Consider the following 15,431-nt stretch of genomic DNA (forward strand, 5'->3'; position numbering starts at 1 on the left):
TGAAGAGGTTCACATTTGGCAGTTCTCAGCTGTGGTTAATGATGCTGATAATCAGCACATCCAGTTCAAATATCTTTTATGATTAACAAGCAAAATTATAACTGAATAGATTACTGCTTGCCATCTCAAATTGACCACACTCTTTTTGCCTTGGAAGTTCCTTAATGATCCTATGGAAAAGCAGTGTACATTCTTATAGTACAGATTTCATCTCCAGTATAGTACACCTTACTGTATAGATTTTTTTTTTTAAATAATAATTTTCTGAGGCAAAAATACTTTTTTTTTCTTTCAGTGTTGTAACTTATGCAATGTCATTTTTCATTGTGAAAAACTTCAACAAAATGGTTTAAACAACTACCAAGATGTCTCTTGATCAGTGTTAGCATTCCCTTCCGCTTCAGATGACCAAGTAGTTCATCTAGACAGCACCAAAATAATTAAATTCTGTCTGTACTGAAGTCAGCAAGAATTTTACTACTAATTTCAGTGAGATGACAATTTCTCTTAATGTCAGAAAATATGCAAGCATCTTTAGCTAATAGCATAAGAAGTTTGCTTAAAGATACTGTGGTTTTTCTTAGCAATGTTAGCTTTGTTCTACATACAAATGGTGCTGATTTTGCTTTCTATAAGCAGCAGCCTGAAACTTTAAAAGAACTGTTTCCTAAAGTACGTCATGATACCAAGATTGATCCCTCATGGGACTTGATTTGTAAGACAGCACCTTGAACAAATTTCCCCACCAATTGTAATTCAGTAGGGTCACTGTTGGTAATGCACTTCTTTTTGTTTTATTATTTAAAAGATATGTAAGAATAGGCACATTAGAAATTACCAAGGCTAAATAAATTCTTCTCTCTATGAATATTCATACACTTCTCATAAAAATTCTCAGATCTGCATCAGACATTCATAAGTAGACCGTTTGATGTTCAGTGCATAGACTAGGAAAACCTAATTGTATTTTGCTAACATATTTCTTGTATGCATATGTAAACATTTCAGGTATTTGTACCCTAATCATATCTTCAAAAATCATTATTTTCTTAATTTCTACTTCAACTTTTGATTACTGAATTTGTGTGGAAACACAGCCACAGATTGCATTTACTTAACTAGAGTTCTGATTTCATTGAGGTGGTGGTACAGTGTAGCAGAGTTTGGATCTCGGTGAATATGATTCCTGTTCCTTGGGAGTGGGCCCTGCTGGTTTATTGCTAGTGAATTGACTGCCAAAGTTTTCTTCAGTAGTAGCAAAAGATCTTGTCTCCCTCTGATGGCCTCACTTTAGGAAAGACACAAATAATTAGCTAAATTGGAATGATTCCACTCCCTCAGTCCTCACTGAGAGGTCTACAGGCAACTGTGCTCTTTAATGCACCATTTAAAGTGCTTAAGAGCACTGTCAAGAATGACAGACTAGAGAGTGGTTAGAGCCAGTACTGTGTGGTTAAAAGCAGCAGATCACAATCTAAATACAAAAAGAAGAGAACTACTGCAATGCCAGCCTTAAGTGTGTCAGATTTCAGTGGGATATTATTTCTCTAAGCCAGACATTTGCAAAACAGTGTCTAGTAAATTTCTGTTAGTTGGTGATCAGCCTAATGTTCAATTCTGATGTCCTTCCTTACAAGAAAAAAGGCACAAACTGGTAGGCAAGCCACAATGTTAATTTTTCTCTCAGATTAGAAAGGTCCATCAGTCACTTCCAGATTCTGCACATAGACTTACCTGATGTGATAGACCTTTGAACAGCTCTGATTTCTGAAAAGGTTTTGCTTGAAATGTCTGAATAATATGTTTCTGTTTAAGGGTTGGGGTTTTTTATAAAGAGCATTACTCAGTGGTCTTTTTGTCCTTGTTTCAAGAGGTTTCTGTCAGATGCAAAGAAGTTATTGTGGGAACTTTGTCCTTGAAATGAAGAAAATGTCCTGACTGTACCAGAGCACTGCAGCAGTGCTTTCAGGAATCTGTGAAAATGAATTTGGAAAACTACCTCACCTTGGGGTATGCTTGACTGGAAAGCTTGCACCAGAAAAAACTGCTGGTGTATCCCAGTTTGATACTCTCCATATCTTCTGTTATGTGAAATATTGCATTCAGTTGTATGCAGTTTGCAAATTAATAACACCATTTTCATTCTATTAATAGTTTAAAATAACAGAGCATGATGAGAAAAGGTAACCAACACTAAGGGTTAGCAGCATTTAGGAGAGGAATCGATATATGTTGACTGTCTTCTAGAAAACAAATAGACAAATTTCACAATAGTTCTATGATACTTCTGACAAATTAAAGAGTTACTATCTTATTTAACGGCAATATTGTAAAAATCTTACCTGTTTTTTACATGTTTTAAGTTGAAGATAGTGTCTTAGGACATAAATTCTGTATGCTGTTCTCCTGCACTCCCAAATGGTCTTTATATTTAAATATAAAGTCTTTAAAACTGTTAGGACAGAAAAAGATCAGATTTGTTTTATGGATATGAATTTCATTGAAATAATTTTAAATTTTATGAGACATTAATCATGATCAGGATGCCCATGTGGAACATTATTTGGAAGCAGTAAGAATAAGCAGCTGCAATTCCCTGGTATGGCATCTACAGCATTTATATTAATTATCTTGTAACATAGACTAACTGAAGTAGAAAATTCATTGTGTTTAGTTAAATAGTAAGAAAATCAGAATGCTTTTATTTGCTAATTTCATGGTATATTCTGTAAATCATTGGACCTAACAGTAACAGATGGCTAATAAACTTCATGGGCTTATAAAAATAGAAATATATTTGAAGTTTTTCAGTTTGCATGCTTTCAAGAAACAACATTTCTCATTATATTTATAGGACTGTAAAAGATAACTAAACCAACTGTCCTTTTCTTTAGTTAAAAGTTTGAAGGACTTTTTGTCCTTCTGTCAAATTTGTTGGGTTTTGTGACCACCTTTCTTTTTACCATATGTTATTCCTCCATATGTGACAGAGATCTGTGTCTGTATCTATACAGAGCTAGAAATGCTGCTGTGTGTTTCAGGAACTGCAAGACTATTTGAATACCATTTTAGTTCTGGTGTTCTTGGACATTTAGAATTAGCCAATTTCAAACTAGCCTTTCGTCTAGAGCCAGGAATTTTCAGTTTGAGCAGTCATTTCCTCAGGGATAAATTCATAAACCTATGCAGAAGGACAACCTTACAGAGTACAGACACTGAGTAGGTGTGCTTATATAATGTTTCACTTCAATAGATATTGTGTTTAAAGCAGCACTATTGGCAGTATTAGGCTTACCATATTTTCACACTGGTTTCTCTGGAAAAGAAATGCATTTAAATGCACATTCTGGATATGCTGTTAATCAGATCATCTTAGACGTGCAAGATCTATTGTGCAGCCATATAGTAGTACATGAATGGTAGGTAATGCAATGAAAGGGCATTGGATTGCATAAGCATGAGCTCTGGACTGCTTTAAATAATCCTTCTCACAGCTGACTTGGAATTGCTGCTGTAACCAGATTTCTGGATACCTAGCAATTCTTGACAGATGGGTGAAGTCAAGTTACAGCGTAAGAAAACGGTCTTGTACTTCACTGGGAAAATGGTATAGAATCACAAGATGGTAGGTAGTTCCTTTCAAAGGTGGTAGTTTTTCATATAGTGAGGAGCCTTTGTGTGAATGGCACAATGATCACAAGGCATGAATGACTGCCCACTGGTTTTAGCAAGCGTGTAATTAGACATTCTTTTAGCAAAGGGTAAGGCTGAATGACTCCTGGAGTTCCCTTGCAAGAAATTATACTGTCATTATATACAGTGACTCTAATGCATGGTATAATTATCAAAAGTCTTGCTTCAGCACACACTGATAAGTTACCCATCTTTTGTAGACTAATTCCTATTTTGCAATAGGTGGTGGTTCTTGTGTACCCTGTTCTTCAAATTGTCCCCATCCTCTCTGTATATTGCTTCTTGGTTATGTTATTTTATACATGACAATAAATATGGATCTGCCTGATTTCATGAGGTTGTATGTGCTGTGGCATGAGGTTGTATGGTTGCAGGGGGTGTGTATCTTCAAACGCATGACAGAGTTGTGTGGCAAACACAGTCACATGATGCAATAGTGGAGTATCACATCATGTCTTGGAAGTGTAGCTTGTGGCAGGGCGAGGTACTTAACATCTCATTCAAAAACACAGCCTTAATCTTTCTCCATCAACTTATTCCCAGTGGCCACATCATCAGTAAATCACAGTTTTCAGGCTAACTGGCCGTTGATGGATTAGGGAATAGAAGTGTCATGTTATGCTGTATAAACACTTCAGGAATATTCAAGCTGTGAGACACAAAAGAAGACAGATCAATGAGTGAATTATATGCTTAAATTGCTGTTAAATTGTGCTCATAATTTCTGTAGGTTTATATAGCTTCCTTCACAATTGTCAGGCTTTCTGCTCAGGAATTGAATATTGACGTGAGGTCTGCTGATGACAGTAGGTGAAAATATCTCTTCCTGAAGTAAACAGGCATGGGTTCTGTCTGCAACCTTATGATCCCATACATAATTGTGAATGATGCTGCATAGTGTAGGGTGTGTTTGTTGATGCTTTTTTCTTTTTACTTCAGTTTTTGACCCTTATCAGAAGCTACTCTTTAGTACAACATCATTTCAGTATGCTTATTATGTCAATATGGTAATGATTTATACTTATAAAACTACAGATAATTTTTTGTTTGTGTCTCTGTATACACTGTTAAAATAACTTGCTGCTATGTCAGAAAGCACAGACTGGTTTAAATATATATTAGGAATTTATTCCATTATGCTGGTCCCAAAATACATTCTCTCTTTATAGCTTTTAGTAGCACTATTTTTACTACTTCTTCAATTAGCTTGAGTTGAAAGGCACTGAAAGAACACATACTGATTAGCATTTTCAATATTCCAATCACTAAATTATATTCAAATGCCAACACAAATTGTAACATTACTGTATGTGAAAACAAATTGAACAATTGGTTCCACCTAACATTTAAATAATACTTGTTGTAAAGACATATCTAGATTAGGTACCTCTCATTTTTCAGATCCCTTCATTTTTTGCATAGGCATATATGTTGTTTTTTAAAGAGTTTTTATTACTTAAAGAGCCAGTAACCTTTGAGATAGTGACTTCATTTTGCCCTATACTAATTCTCTTAGTGGCTCCTAGGATTGATTGTAATAGCAGGAATGCTTTGCATTAGCATTACACAAAACCAGAAATACTTCTTGGCAGGCTCCTGAGTGGATTCATGTGATTTAATATGCATTTTTTGATTACTGCCTAACCTTCTGCAACCTTTACTGTCTGTCTTTCACCATTAAAGATTCATCTCCCAGTCTATCAGGTGAAATAATAGCGTAAATTATCACATCTTGACCTATTTTAAATCAGTACAGACCAATGCATACAATAATTTCAGCAGCATGTATCTTTAGAAGCTGATCACTGGAATGAAAAGTCCCTGAATGTATTCTAGAGTGCATCAATCTATTAATTAGTGTAATTTTTCATCATATAACCTTGAGCAAGCACATTTCAGTGGTAAATAGCATTCTAGAGAATGGAGTGTTAGGCTGATCCTCTGTTTTACAGAGTATAAGGTTTGCTTAGAGAAATCTGTGAGCGTTAAGATGGAATGCTGAGACAGGTCCTGTACTGAGACAGGGTACAGATAAGAAACAAAGCCAAATGTAAACATGTTCAATAAATAACACCTGTTGTGTTTTTTTCTGTGACTTATAGATTTTACTGAAGCATTAACCCAGTTAGGTTGTACAGCCCATCTCCTCTGACAAAAAAATTGTTAGTAACTGTGATGTCTGAATATTGTTCTGTGCTTCTTGAAGCATTCTGAAAGCTTGTTCATAGACTTTTACATCTGTTCTGCGTTTGTTTGAGTGTTCTTGGAAAGTTGAACAAAATTTATTGATAGGTTGCTGTGTGGGTGGAATTAAATTGTTTATTTTACTATTTTAAGGGTTATTTTGCTACTTCAGAGCAGAAATAAAAGTCTGAAGTGTTTTAATTGCTTTTATTGAAAGTTTGTTTTTATTGAAGTTGTTTGACCTTCAGGATCATGTCTTCAATATTGAGGAGGTGTTAGAAAGAATTGTATAATTAAAACTTAGCTGCTAAGAATCTTCAGTTTGTCTCTGTGTATGGCTGACTCAATATATGGAACATTAAATGGGATTCTTTCTCTAGTCTGAGGCCATCAGTTTACGCAGAATGTATAAATACTTGCCTTAGTTTTTTTGGCCATAGAATGGAAATGTGATTCATTATGTAACAAAAAGGAGGGGGAAATTCCATAGTAATATATTCTTTTATTAATAAGCAAATTGGAATCTGGGTATTAATTTGATATAAAATGCTCAAAGAGCTGTTAAGATATAAAGCTAATATCTAAGCACTACTATTTTTTTTAATGACCTTATGAATTCTGTTATCTTTCCAGCAATGTTAATCAGGTATGTTCATGGGCACCAACATATGTGGCAAAAATCAGTGCACTTTCTAGCATTACTTCTATATATGCAAATTGTTGTGTTTGTTGGGTTGGTTTTGGTTTGTTTGTTTGTTTTTCCTGGACTGAATGTGTGAGCAATTAGTGTAAACTCTGACTTTGTCTGGGCAGAACTCCCTCTTGTTATCAAAAGTTTTCCTGTCTATAGTGACTTAGGTATAATGAAGTCATTGCTGGCTATCCTCTAGGTACGTGTTTTGGCTTTTTTCATAAATGAATTTACTAACTAAAACATCATGAAAAAAAAAGATTTAAAAACCCCGTTAATTTCTCGAACTTTTGAACAACTCTGATTCCTTTATGCTTTCTGTATTGGTGAAAGAAGGAAGATACTGGGGCAGCAGGTTGCAGTGGAAGCCAGATTCTAGCCTGACTATCCCATTCCACAGTTTCTCTACAGACATCTCTGCTATTCTAGTGAAAGAACTAAGTCAGTGAACCAGAAGTAGTGCCAGTAACAGCTAATTTCTTGAAATAATTACCTGTGTGAACCTGAGATATGAATGGGAACAAGAACAGAAAGCTGCTACTTCTAGTCACATACTTGCTTGTTAGAATGGCTGTGTGTTATCCAGACATGGGCCCCTGCCTTTTCTAGGGCAGGAAGCATGGGAAATTGAGAGAATAAGCAGAAAGCACGGAATTTTTTTAGGAAGGGCGAGGAAAGGAGAGAGTAGTTTATCCAAAGGTCTAAAAGCAGTGAGCACTACCCACATCTCATTTAACCTTGCTTAAGATTAAAGCCAATAGGCCCATCACCACCTCCTAAAAGTTTCCAGAACTACTTCTCCTCTATCACAACCTTTTTTTTCCCTTTTATCACCATATTTATTATTCAGTAGTCTACTGGAAGTTTGCACTACATGTCTTAAGTTCTTAAGGCAAACTTTCCCCCTAAGCTCTATCTGAGTATGAGAAAGTGCATGTGGTTCTTCTTTTCTGTCAAACTTCGGCACATGTGTCTGTGTTGAGATTGGACTAAATTGGGAGTTTACTACCTGTTCTGTCTTTAGGCATTACGAAAATATTCAGTCTTTTCCTTTGAGAAAATCTCTCTGTCAAGCTTTGATTCTCTGTCTTCCCTGATGGGGTAATGAGTGTGTAGCTTTTCTGCAACTGTCTGGCTTAAGTAGTCCCAAGCACCTCATAATGTAGGAAATGGGAGGTTTAGGACCAAAGGTGCTCAAACGCTAATCTCTAACTGTAGACATAGCTATACTAATTAAGGATCTGTTTGCCCCTGCTAATATCAATACCCTGTGTTCGTACATACTTAATGTAAATCTGCTTTCTCCTTTGTTAATCTCCAGTGTAAAACACCATGTCCTAATAAGCTCTTCTAAAAATTAGTTTATTTCTCATGTCAAGATAGTCCTGGCTTTTTTTCCCTAGCAATCATAATATAAAAAATGAATTATTTTCATCAGGTTGTTTTATGTTTCTGAAAAGTTTCAAACAATATTATGTGACAATATTTAGAGAGGACCATATGCAACACTAACTATGGAAGTGAATGAATACTGACACCAGATGATGAGGAATTAACCTTTATTAGTTCCAGCCAAAAACACTTAACAGGAGCCATAAAATGAAAAATAAATTCATATGGGGGTTTTAATTATTATTCTGATATTTTACTATTAAGATGGATATATATTGAAAATAATTATGGAAAATAGTAAGTATACTAAAATCTGAAGCTTAAATTTCTCAATGGAACTTTCCAAAACAGTGGAAGGGGGGGAGGGTTGGGCTAGGAGAGTGACAACCAGGGGAAAAAAAAAAAAAAAAAGTCTATATTTTTACTTTCCAGCAGTCAAATTAGGTGATTAGTTGTTATTTAACCAACTGAAAATTATAGCATATTTTAAGTATCCTGTGGAAATGAAATAATTGATGGGAACTTTCATGGCAAGAATTTCTAATTTGCTCACTGCTTCTACCATTTAAATCTTTTTCTATGATGCTTCTTTGGTAAAGAAAACCTGTGATACTCAAATATTGAAATACAAGACATTGTTACACACTCATGTTTTAAATCCTTGGTGAGAGCACAGTTTGTCCATGTAAATTATTAAGTGTCTGGATTATCGTAGTTCTTGTGCACTTCTACTATGTCACATATAAAAGACATCTACTTTTACTTGGCATATTGCAAATGTCATGAACTGAAAATGCACTGTTTATTTAAATGAATAATACAGTAAATGTAGTTACTCCACAGTGGAGGAAGGGGTTTTACATGCATTGCCACAGTTAACCTGCCATATATAAGAGCTGACTCCATAACCTGAGCAGCTAAGGAATGCAAAACAGGCGAATGACAGTTTTAATTTGTTTTGCATTGCTTTGATTTTGAAATGGGATCTATTCCCATTATAAAGCCATACAAATCAATAAATTAACTTAAAATTATTACAATATTATTATTCTTAGTTTTGACAGAAAAAAAAAACCAACATAATTTAAATTGCCAGGTGAAGTTTGGGAAAAAGATTGTAAGAAGTTCAATTCAGATGAAAGTCCCAGACCTGAGGTCTGATATGAAATGTCTCATGCCCAAGCTATGCCATACGTACCTTCCATTTTGAAAGGAATGCAATACACAGGAGCACAGAAAATGTCATTTAAGTGCTGTTGGGCATGGTGGTGGCTAGTAGTAGATGCTGAAACAGCAATATCTGGTTTATTCTTATACATATTAGCAAAGAGACACTATCTTTTTTTCTTAGTGCTTTTACACTTTCAGGATTTTAGGAGATTATTAGCTTCTGTGCTGCTCTTAATGTACAGATGCTGTTGTTTTGCTGTTTCTGGTCCAAGAAGCCATCCTTTCCATCGCCAAGTGACTGTGTGGTGCCCTGTTTGCAGTAAGGTGCTCATGAATGTTGGCTTGTAAAACTACATTTAATCAAATAAGACTTCAGGACATTCTTGAATTACTTCCTCTGTCAATCCTATTTCCTCTTCTCATGCTTCAGCATAGGAAAGCAAATTGGGTGTTCCTGCATTATCTGCCTAAACCACATCATCTGACCTGTTCTGGTGGAGATTTTGTTACTATTGGCTTAGTGAATATAGAAATGAAAGTCAAAAACACTGTTGTAGGTGTCTCTGCCATACAGCCTCACCTATAATGTGATACGAAAATATCTGTGCTAGAGCTTGTTTATAGTGGCTTGCAGTAGCTTGCAAGGGATGTTTTTAATTTTTATATATATATATAATTTCATAATTGTTTTCTACATCAAAGTGTAATTCCTGAGGACTTCTAGTGGGTTTTGAAGGCATAACTAAGTAATGAAAATAATGTTTATGAATTTAAAGAAAGTTATGAACTATATATGTTATATTGTTTTATATTGTATTTTACTTTTTTTTTAGCATGGTTTGAAAAATACTATTTAGCACCCAGGAGAAAAGCATTAAAAAGCTCTACGTTTTATTTTTCAGTGTGCAGTGACTTGGAATTCAGGGAGGTTGCAAACAGGTTGAGAGACTGGTTTAAGGCACTTCATGAAAGTGGAATTCAGAACAAGAAGACCAGAATTGTTCAAAGGCCTGAAAGAACCAGTAAGAGATTTCCATTTGTCTTACTTGATGTTCTTTTTGATACTTTTCTGTACTTTTAAATTTCTGTTGCTAAAACTTACCTTGTTCTCATGTGCTTCGAATAGGCCTGTGTACAAAAACTTGTGTGCTTTTCTGAAGTTAATTTCTTATTTGTGCCTTAGTATTGGTATAACATATTGACTTGGAACTTTCAGTGTTATTTGACCGGAGTCTTGCACATAAGAATTTGAGGCAGCTACTCTTCACAATTCTTTCATTTGTTCATGCTGCCAAATTGATTATTTGATACAGCTTGATAATGAGCTTCTGTGTAAGCAGACAAAATGGAAGAAACAAGTTGAGCAATTTTTCCACAGAGAAAAGTGAGTTGCTGAATGGGTAGCCCTAAGAAATAATGTACAGGTGCTGTAATTATCTGACCTATGTTTGCTAGTTGATACTGCTATTGGTACTGGTACAGAAAAGCATATTTAAAAGAAACTTGTAAATAAAAAAGGAACTTCCAAGGTTATACATCAAATTGGTAAAGACTTGGGAGTGCTAATTAAGTGGGAGCATTAGGGGGCAAAATTTTTTAGTTTTAAAGTGTAATTATCAAAGGACTTATTTAAAATATCGGTTGAAGTGTACAATAATAGTTTCTAGAGTGATATCCCACTGTGAAGGAGAGCCAAATTAGATTTCATAAGCCATAAAGCTACTAATTCCTCCAGAATATGTTTCACACAACTTGGCCACCACTGACTGCTTTCCTTAGTTCCTTCATTATTTTTAAGTATCTGGGATTTATTTTAGCCTGCCTCTGTACTCAGCACTGGTAAGGCCACACCTTGTGTGCTGTGTTCAGTGTTGGGGTCCTCACTACAAGACAGACATTGATGTGCTGGCTGAAAGCTGGTGAAGGGTCTGGAGAACATGTCTTATGAGGATCGTATGTAAGGCTTTGGCATGTTTATTTTCTTTAAAACAAAGCAGATGAAACTGTAGAAAATGGTTACATGTGAGACAGTCAGCTTGTCCTATCTATAATATTTTTGTCCTATTTTGTTATTTTCTTTTTCTCTTCAAAAAGAGTTTCTTGGCAAAACCCACAGTGTTTCACAAAAACGTTTGAATGCTAACTCTTTAGGGTCTTGTGTTTTAGTGCTGTGGTCAGTTGCTCAAATTACATATGGTCTTCATTGTGGAGAAAAACTTTGCTTTCACATATAAAAGATCCTACTTGTGCAGTATTTACTCATTTTTATAAATTGCCAATATTTATGTGATGGAATTACTTTAGCATGCTACTGCAAAAAGGCAATCAATCCATAGACAGAAAGCGATCAAATAAATATACAATCTGGTTTAGTTTTCTTTCATTTGATGCAAAAAACTGTTTAAGAACTGGTTTCATCAATGCACCTGTATTTTTCTGGTCTGTGCATTTGTGAAATACAAAATTTCTCCTTTGAAGCAACAAAAAACAGAGCATCTTATGAGAAATTAACACATCTGTGGTTTAGAATAAAATATTAGGTCACTGTCTAAGCACACAAAGATACAAAAGTAGTGATAACCATTCAACATGATTATTGACCCTTTCTAATACCATTAAAAAATCCTTTAAACTGTTCTTCAAGAGGTAAGTAACTCTGAAGTCCCTCCAAGTTGGTCATCAAAATCATAGTCATAAGATCCATCAGGTGCACTAATTTTGAATTATACCAAGGAGTTCAGTACCTATTTGGGGGGTGTCTGGGAGGAGTACCTAGAAATTAATCTTGCCAAGAACTTCTTAATCCTGTATGACAACTTTATTCTTAGAGCATGAAACCTAATCTCTACAGAACATCTACAACAAAAAGCCACCTAAATGCAACTTCCCTTTTCAGAGTCCTAATTATTCTAGCAGGTTCCTGGAGTTGTTCATTGTGGTTGGGGAGTTAAAAATCTCTTCTGGCACCCTTTCCCTCAGGCTGTCCTTTATGCATGTCATAGGGTCCCTTCCTCAGTGAAAAAAACAGTCTGAATTTAAAAAGCAATTTGTGACATCCTTTCTGGTTGTCTGTTTGCATTTGGGATTTTTTATATTTCAGTCTTGCTGGTGGTACTTGGGCCAGGATTTATTAAAAGGCTTGGACACAGTCCTTCTGACCAGGGTGGATGTGGTGCAAGTTTATAAAGTGCTTTGCTCATGCTTTTCATAGATGTTTCAGCTATTAAATACTACATGTTTACTCATACAATCATTAATATTTATTTCTAAGCAAACTAAACAACAGTGCTTAAGTTGTTTTGCTAGAGCCATCTATATGCTGAGAGCAAGTAAAAAATGTAAGGTGCCTGTATAGGTGCCTGTAAGGTGCTTTTATAAGAGTTATGTATTTTTGCTTAATACTTCTTTGTAGAGCTGAGTCTTACTAGTATTGCAAACAGAATATTTCAGTTAATTAATCGGGGTTTGTTTCCAAAATCCCCTTTTTGGTAAGATCTATTCAGATTCCATACATCTAGAAGTATCATTGCTATGAATGCTATATGAACAGTTAAATCTTGTTCTCAGGTTATTTATGCTTTAAATAGATGACACAGAGGGGCAAGGATAATTCACCCCCACTACAATAGTACTTCCATTACTATTCCCTTGTGAATGGAGAAGGAAAGAGCTGAAAGATTAAACGAGACTTTTAAATACCTCTTTTAAATCTTTTAAAACACTTACTGTATTTCTCTATTAATTTTGTTAAAGTTTAGGGATGTAGTGCATCAAATGGAAAGCACAAAAACTACTGTAGTCCCACTAATATTTCAGCTAACAGGCAGTCCATTTCTGAAGATTATTTGTGTGCCTGGTCATGTTAGAATATGAAAGACCAGAAGTCAAGGGTAATAGAGAATCTCCTTATGGCTTATAGAATAGTTTGGGTTGGAAGGGACCTTTAAATATTATCTAGTCCAACTCTCCTGCCATGACCTTCAACTAGAGCAGGTTTCTCAGAGCCTTGGCCAACCTGGTATGAAATATTTCAAAGGATAGAGCACCAATCACCTGTCTCAGCAAACTGTTTTGGTGTTTCACCACCCTCACTGTGAAAGAAAATTCTTCCTTATATCCAGTCTGAACCTACCCTCTTTTATGTTAAAACCATTACCCCTTGTTTTGTCACAACAGGTCCTGTTATAAATAGGCTGTCCCCATCTTTCTGATATGCCCCCTTCACATACTGAAAGGCCTTAAAAATATCTCCCCACAGCTTCTTTTTTATTTCAGGCTGAAGAACCCCACCTCAGCTTTTCTTCATAGAAGAGGTGTTCCAGCCCTCCTGGACCCACTCCAACATGTTCATGTGTGTCTTGTGCTGAGTACTCCAGAGCTGGAGTACTTACGGCGAGGTCTCACCAGAGCAGGGCAGAGCAGCAGAGTTGCCTCCCTCAACTTGCTGGCCATGCTTCTTTTGATGCAGCCCATATTTTTTTTTAACGTAATTATCCTTATACAAAATCAAAGACATAACATGTTTACTGTAGTGGTTTTTTTTATTTCTCCCTCCTCAGGTATCTTCCATAACAGCCATTCCTATTGATAATATTGTCAGTCTCATGTCTCACAGAACACATTTCATCTAAACTATCAATGTATTAGCAGACTGATAGGCTCTAACAATATGATTAATCTTTGTTTTATTTTATTTTTATGCCATTTAAAATTCTCTCAAACACTTCCAGAAAGGAACAGAACTTCCAAGATTAAAATATCCACAGGAGTTGAAGGGATGTTACAGCCATGCTTTGTATTTTAATGTTCTACATCTTGTTTTGAATGAGAGTCAGTTATCCTAGGTTGATCATATGACCTTTGGTGCCTTCCCCGTGGCCTACCAGGCTCCACTCCTATGTGTGCAGTAATAGCAAGCAGGAAGCAGGAATGTACTACAACTTAGAGAATGTTAAGTCTAGTGCTGTCTCTTTCATGAGCTAGTATGCAGCCAGATGAGTCCACTTAGATCAGCACTTTTGTAAACAGCAAATATGACACAAAGAATTCACATCTGCTTAGTCCTTTCTTTAGTCTTTCCTGCTCAGCTCTGTCCTAATAAAAGTACATGAGGAAGGAAAACTTGTTCCCAACTTGTGCACAGGAGGCCTTAGCTGTAAGATGCTGTTAGAAAAATTTCTGATAGCCAAAATATTAGACAAATCCATCAGAAGTGGAAACCTTGTTGCTATGCATCTTGCACGCTAAACAAGTAAAAGCTACTATCTAGAAGGCAGTCAGGACTGTAGCAGAGTGCACCTTTGTTTATTCACATGTATGATTTGTCACTGTCTTTTATTGTACCAGACAATGTACTGGTATTGGAAAGAGTCGTGCAGTTGATGTCTCCTGCAATATTAGATAAACATTTTTTTATATAATGCAGTATATGACCCATACGTATGGCTCATATGTATGCTATTGGCTGCCACATAGTGTCAAAAGCTAGCTTCCTCAATGTACAGGATTTATTAGGAGTTTAATAAGCAGCCAAACAACAGTTTCACTTGAAAAGCAGATTATATTTATTAAGAGTTGAAATTCTCCCCTGAGAAATAATCAGAAACAGAAACATTTCTGCTGGTGCCTTCTGGAGGAATGTTTTGAATGTTAATGTGTAAGCTATGGAGGAGGGGTGTATTTTGCAATATTATTTCCCTTGTGATTGTTTTGGCTGGGGAAAAGCTTAAACTAGTATGTCACATTTTTCTAGACAGTGTTCAGAAATAGCTGCATAAGAGCTCATTTCATTATAGTGTGTTGAAATAGATTTCAAGTAAGTGGTTAAAATGAGAGAAAGAGAAAATCTTTTGTAATTTAGATATCAGATTTTTAGAGCAGCAATTTTCCTCTCCTTGGTATAATGTCTTGCTACTTAATTGTCATGAACAAATTACTGTCCCTCAACTATACTGATTTTCCCCCTTGAGTTTCTGCTTTTTGTTTTGTGTCACAGTTGTGAAAAGGTGAAAAGCACTCAAGTGCTTTACTGACTCCATTTCTCAAGTATGTCTCAAGTATACATTCAAGAGTGACACCTGTATTATTTACCCAGTATTATAGCAGAAGAAGAAAGTTATTGCAGAGGGAAAGCATTTCTGATGATCCAAAGTTTAAACAGTTCCTTTAAGGTTCTTTAAAATTGAACCAAGAACTTTACCAAGGTAACCTCTTACGGGTTTAAAACGTGGACATAGAACTGAGGTGTTGACCTTTATGTGGCGTAGTAGTTCTGGAGAAAGCAGACTGCTCCATTTTAGTT

The 15,431-nt window shown here is 35.6% G+C and overlaps 1 protein-coding gene across 1 annotated transcript in view; it reads left to right on the forward strand.

Annotated features, from left to right (window-relative positions):
- Positions 1–15,431, forward strand: part of SPOCK3 (SPARC (osteonectin), cwcv and kazal like domains proteoglycan 3) — a 129,915-nt gene that overhangs the window by 102,392 nt on the left and 12,092 nt on the right. Inside the window, exon 7 of the mRNA XM_068137125.1 lies at positions 10,033–10,152. Within this exon, the coding sequence (XP_067993226.1) occupies positions 10,033–10,152 (120 nt within the window). The remainder of the gene's footprint in view (positions 1–10,032; positions 10,153–15,431) is intronic.

This window comes from Melanerpes formicivorus, unplaced genomic scaffold, assembly GCF_026170545.1.
Source record: "Melanerpes formicivorus ecotype bairdi unplaced genomic scaffold, bMelFor1.0.p_v2 SCAF_4, whole genome shotgun sequence".
Classification (NCBI taxonomy): domain Eukaryota; kingdom Metazoa; phylum Chordata; class Aves; order Piciformes; family Picidae; genus Melanerpes; species Melanerpes formicivorus.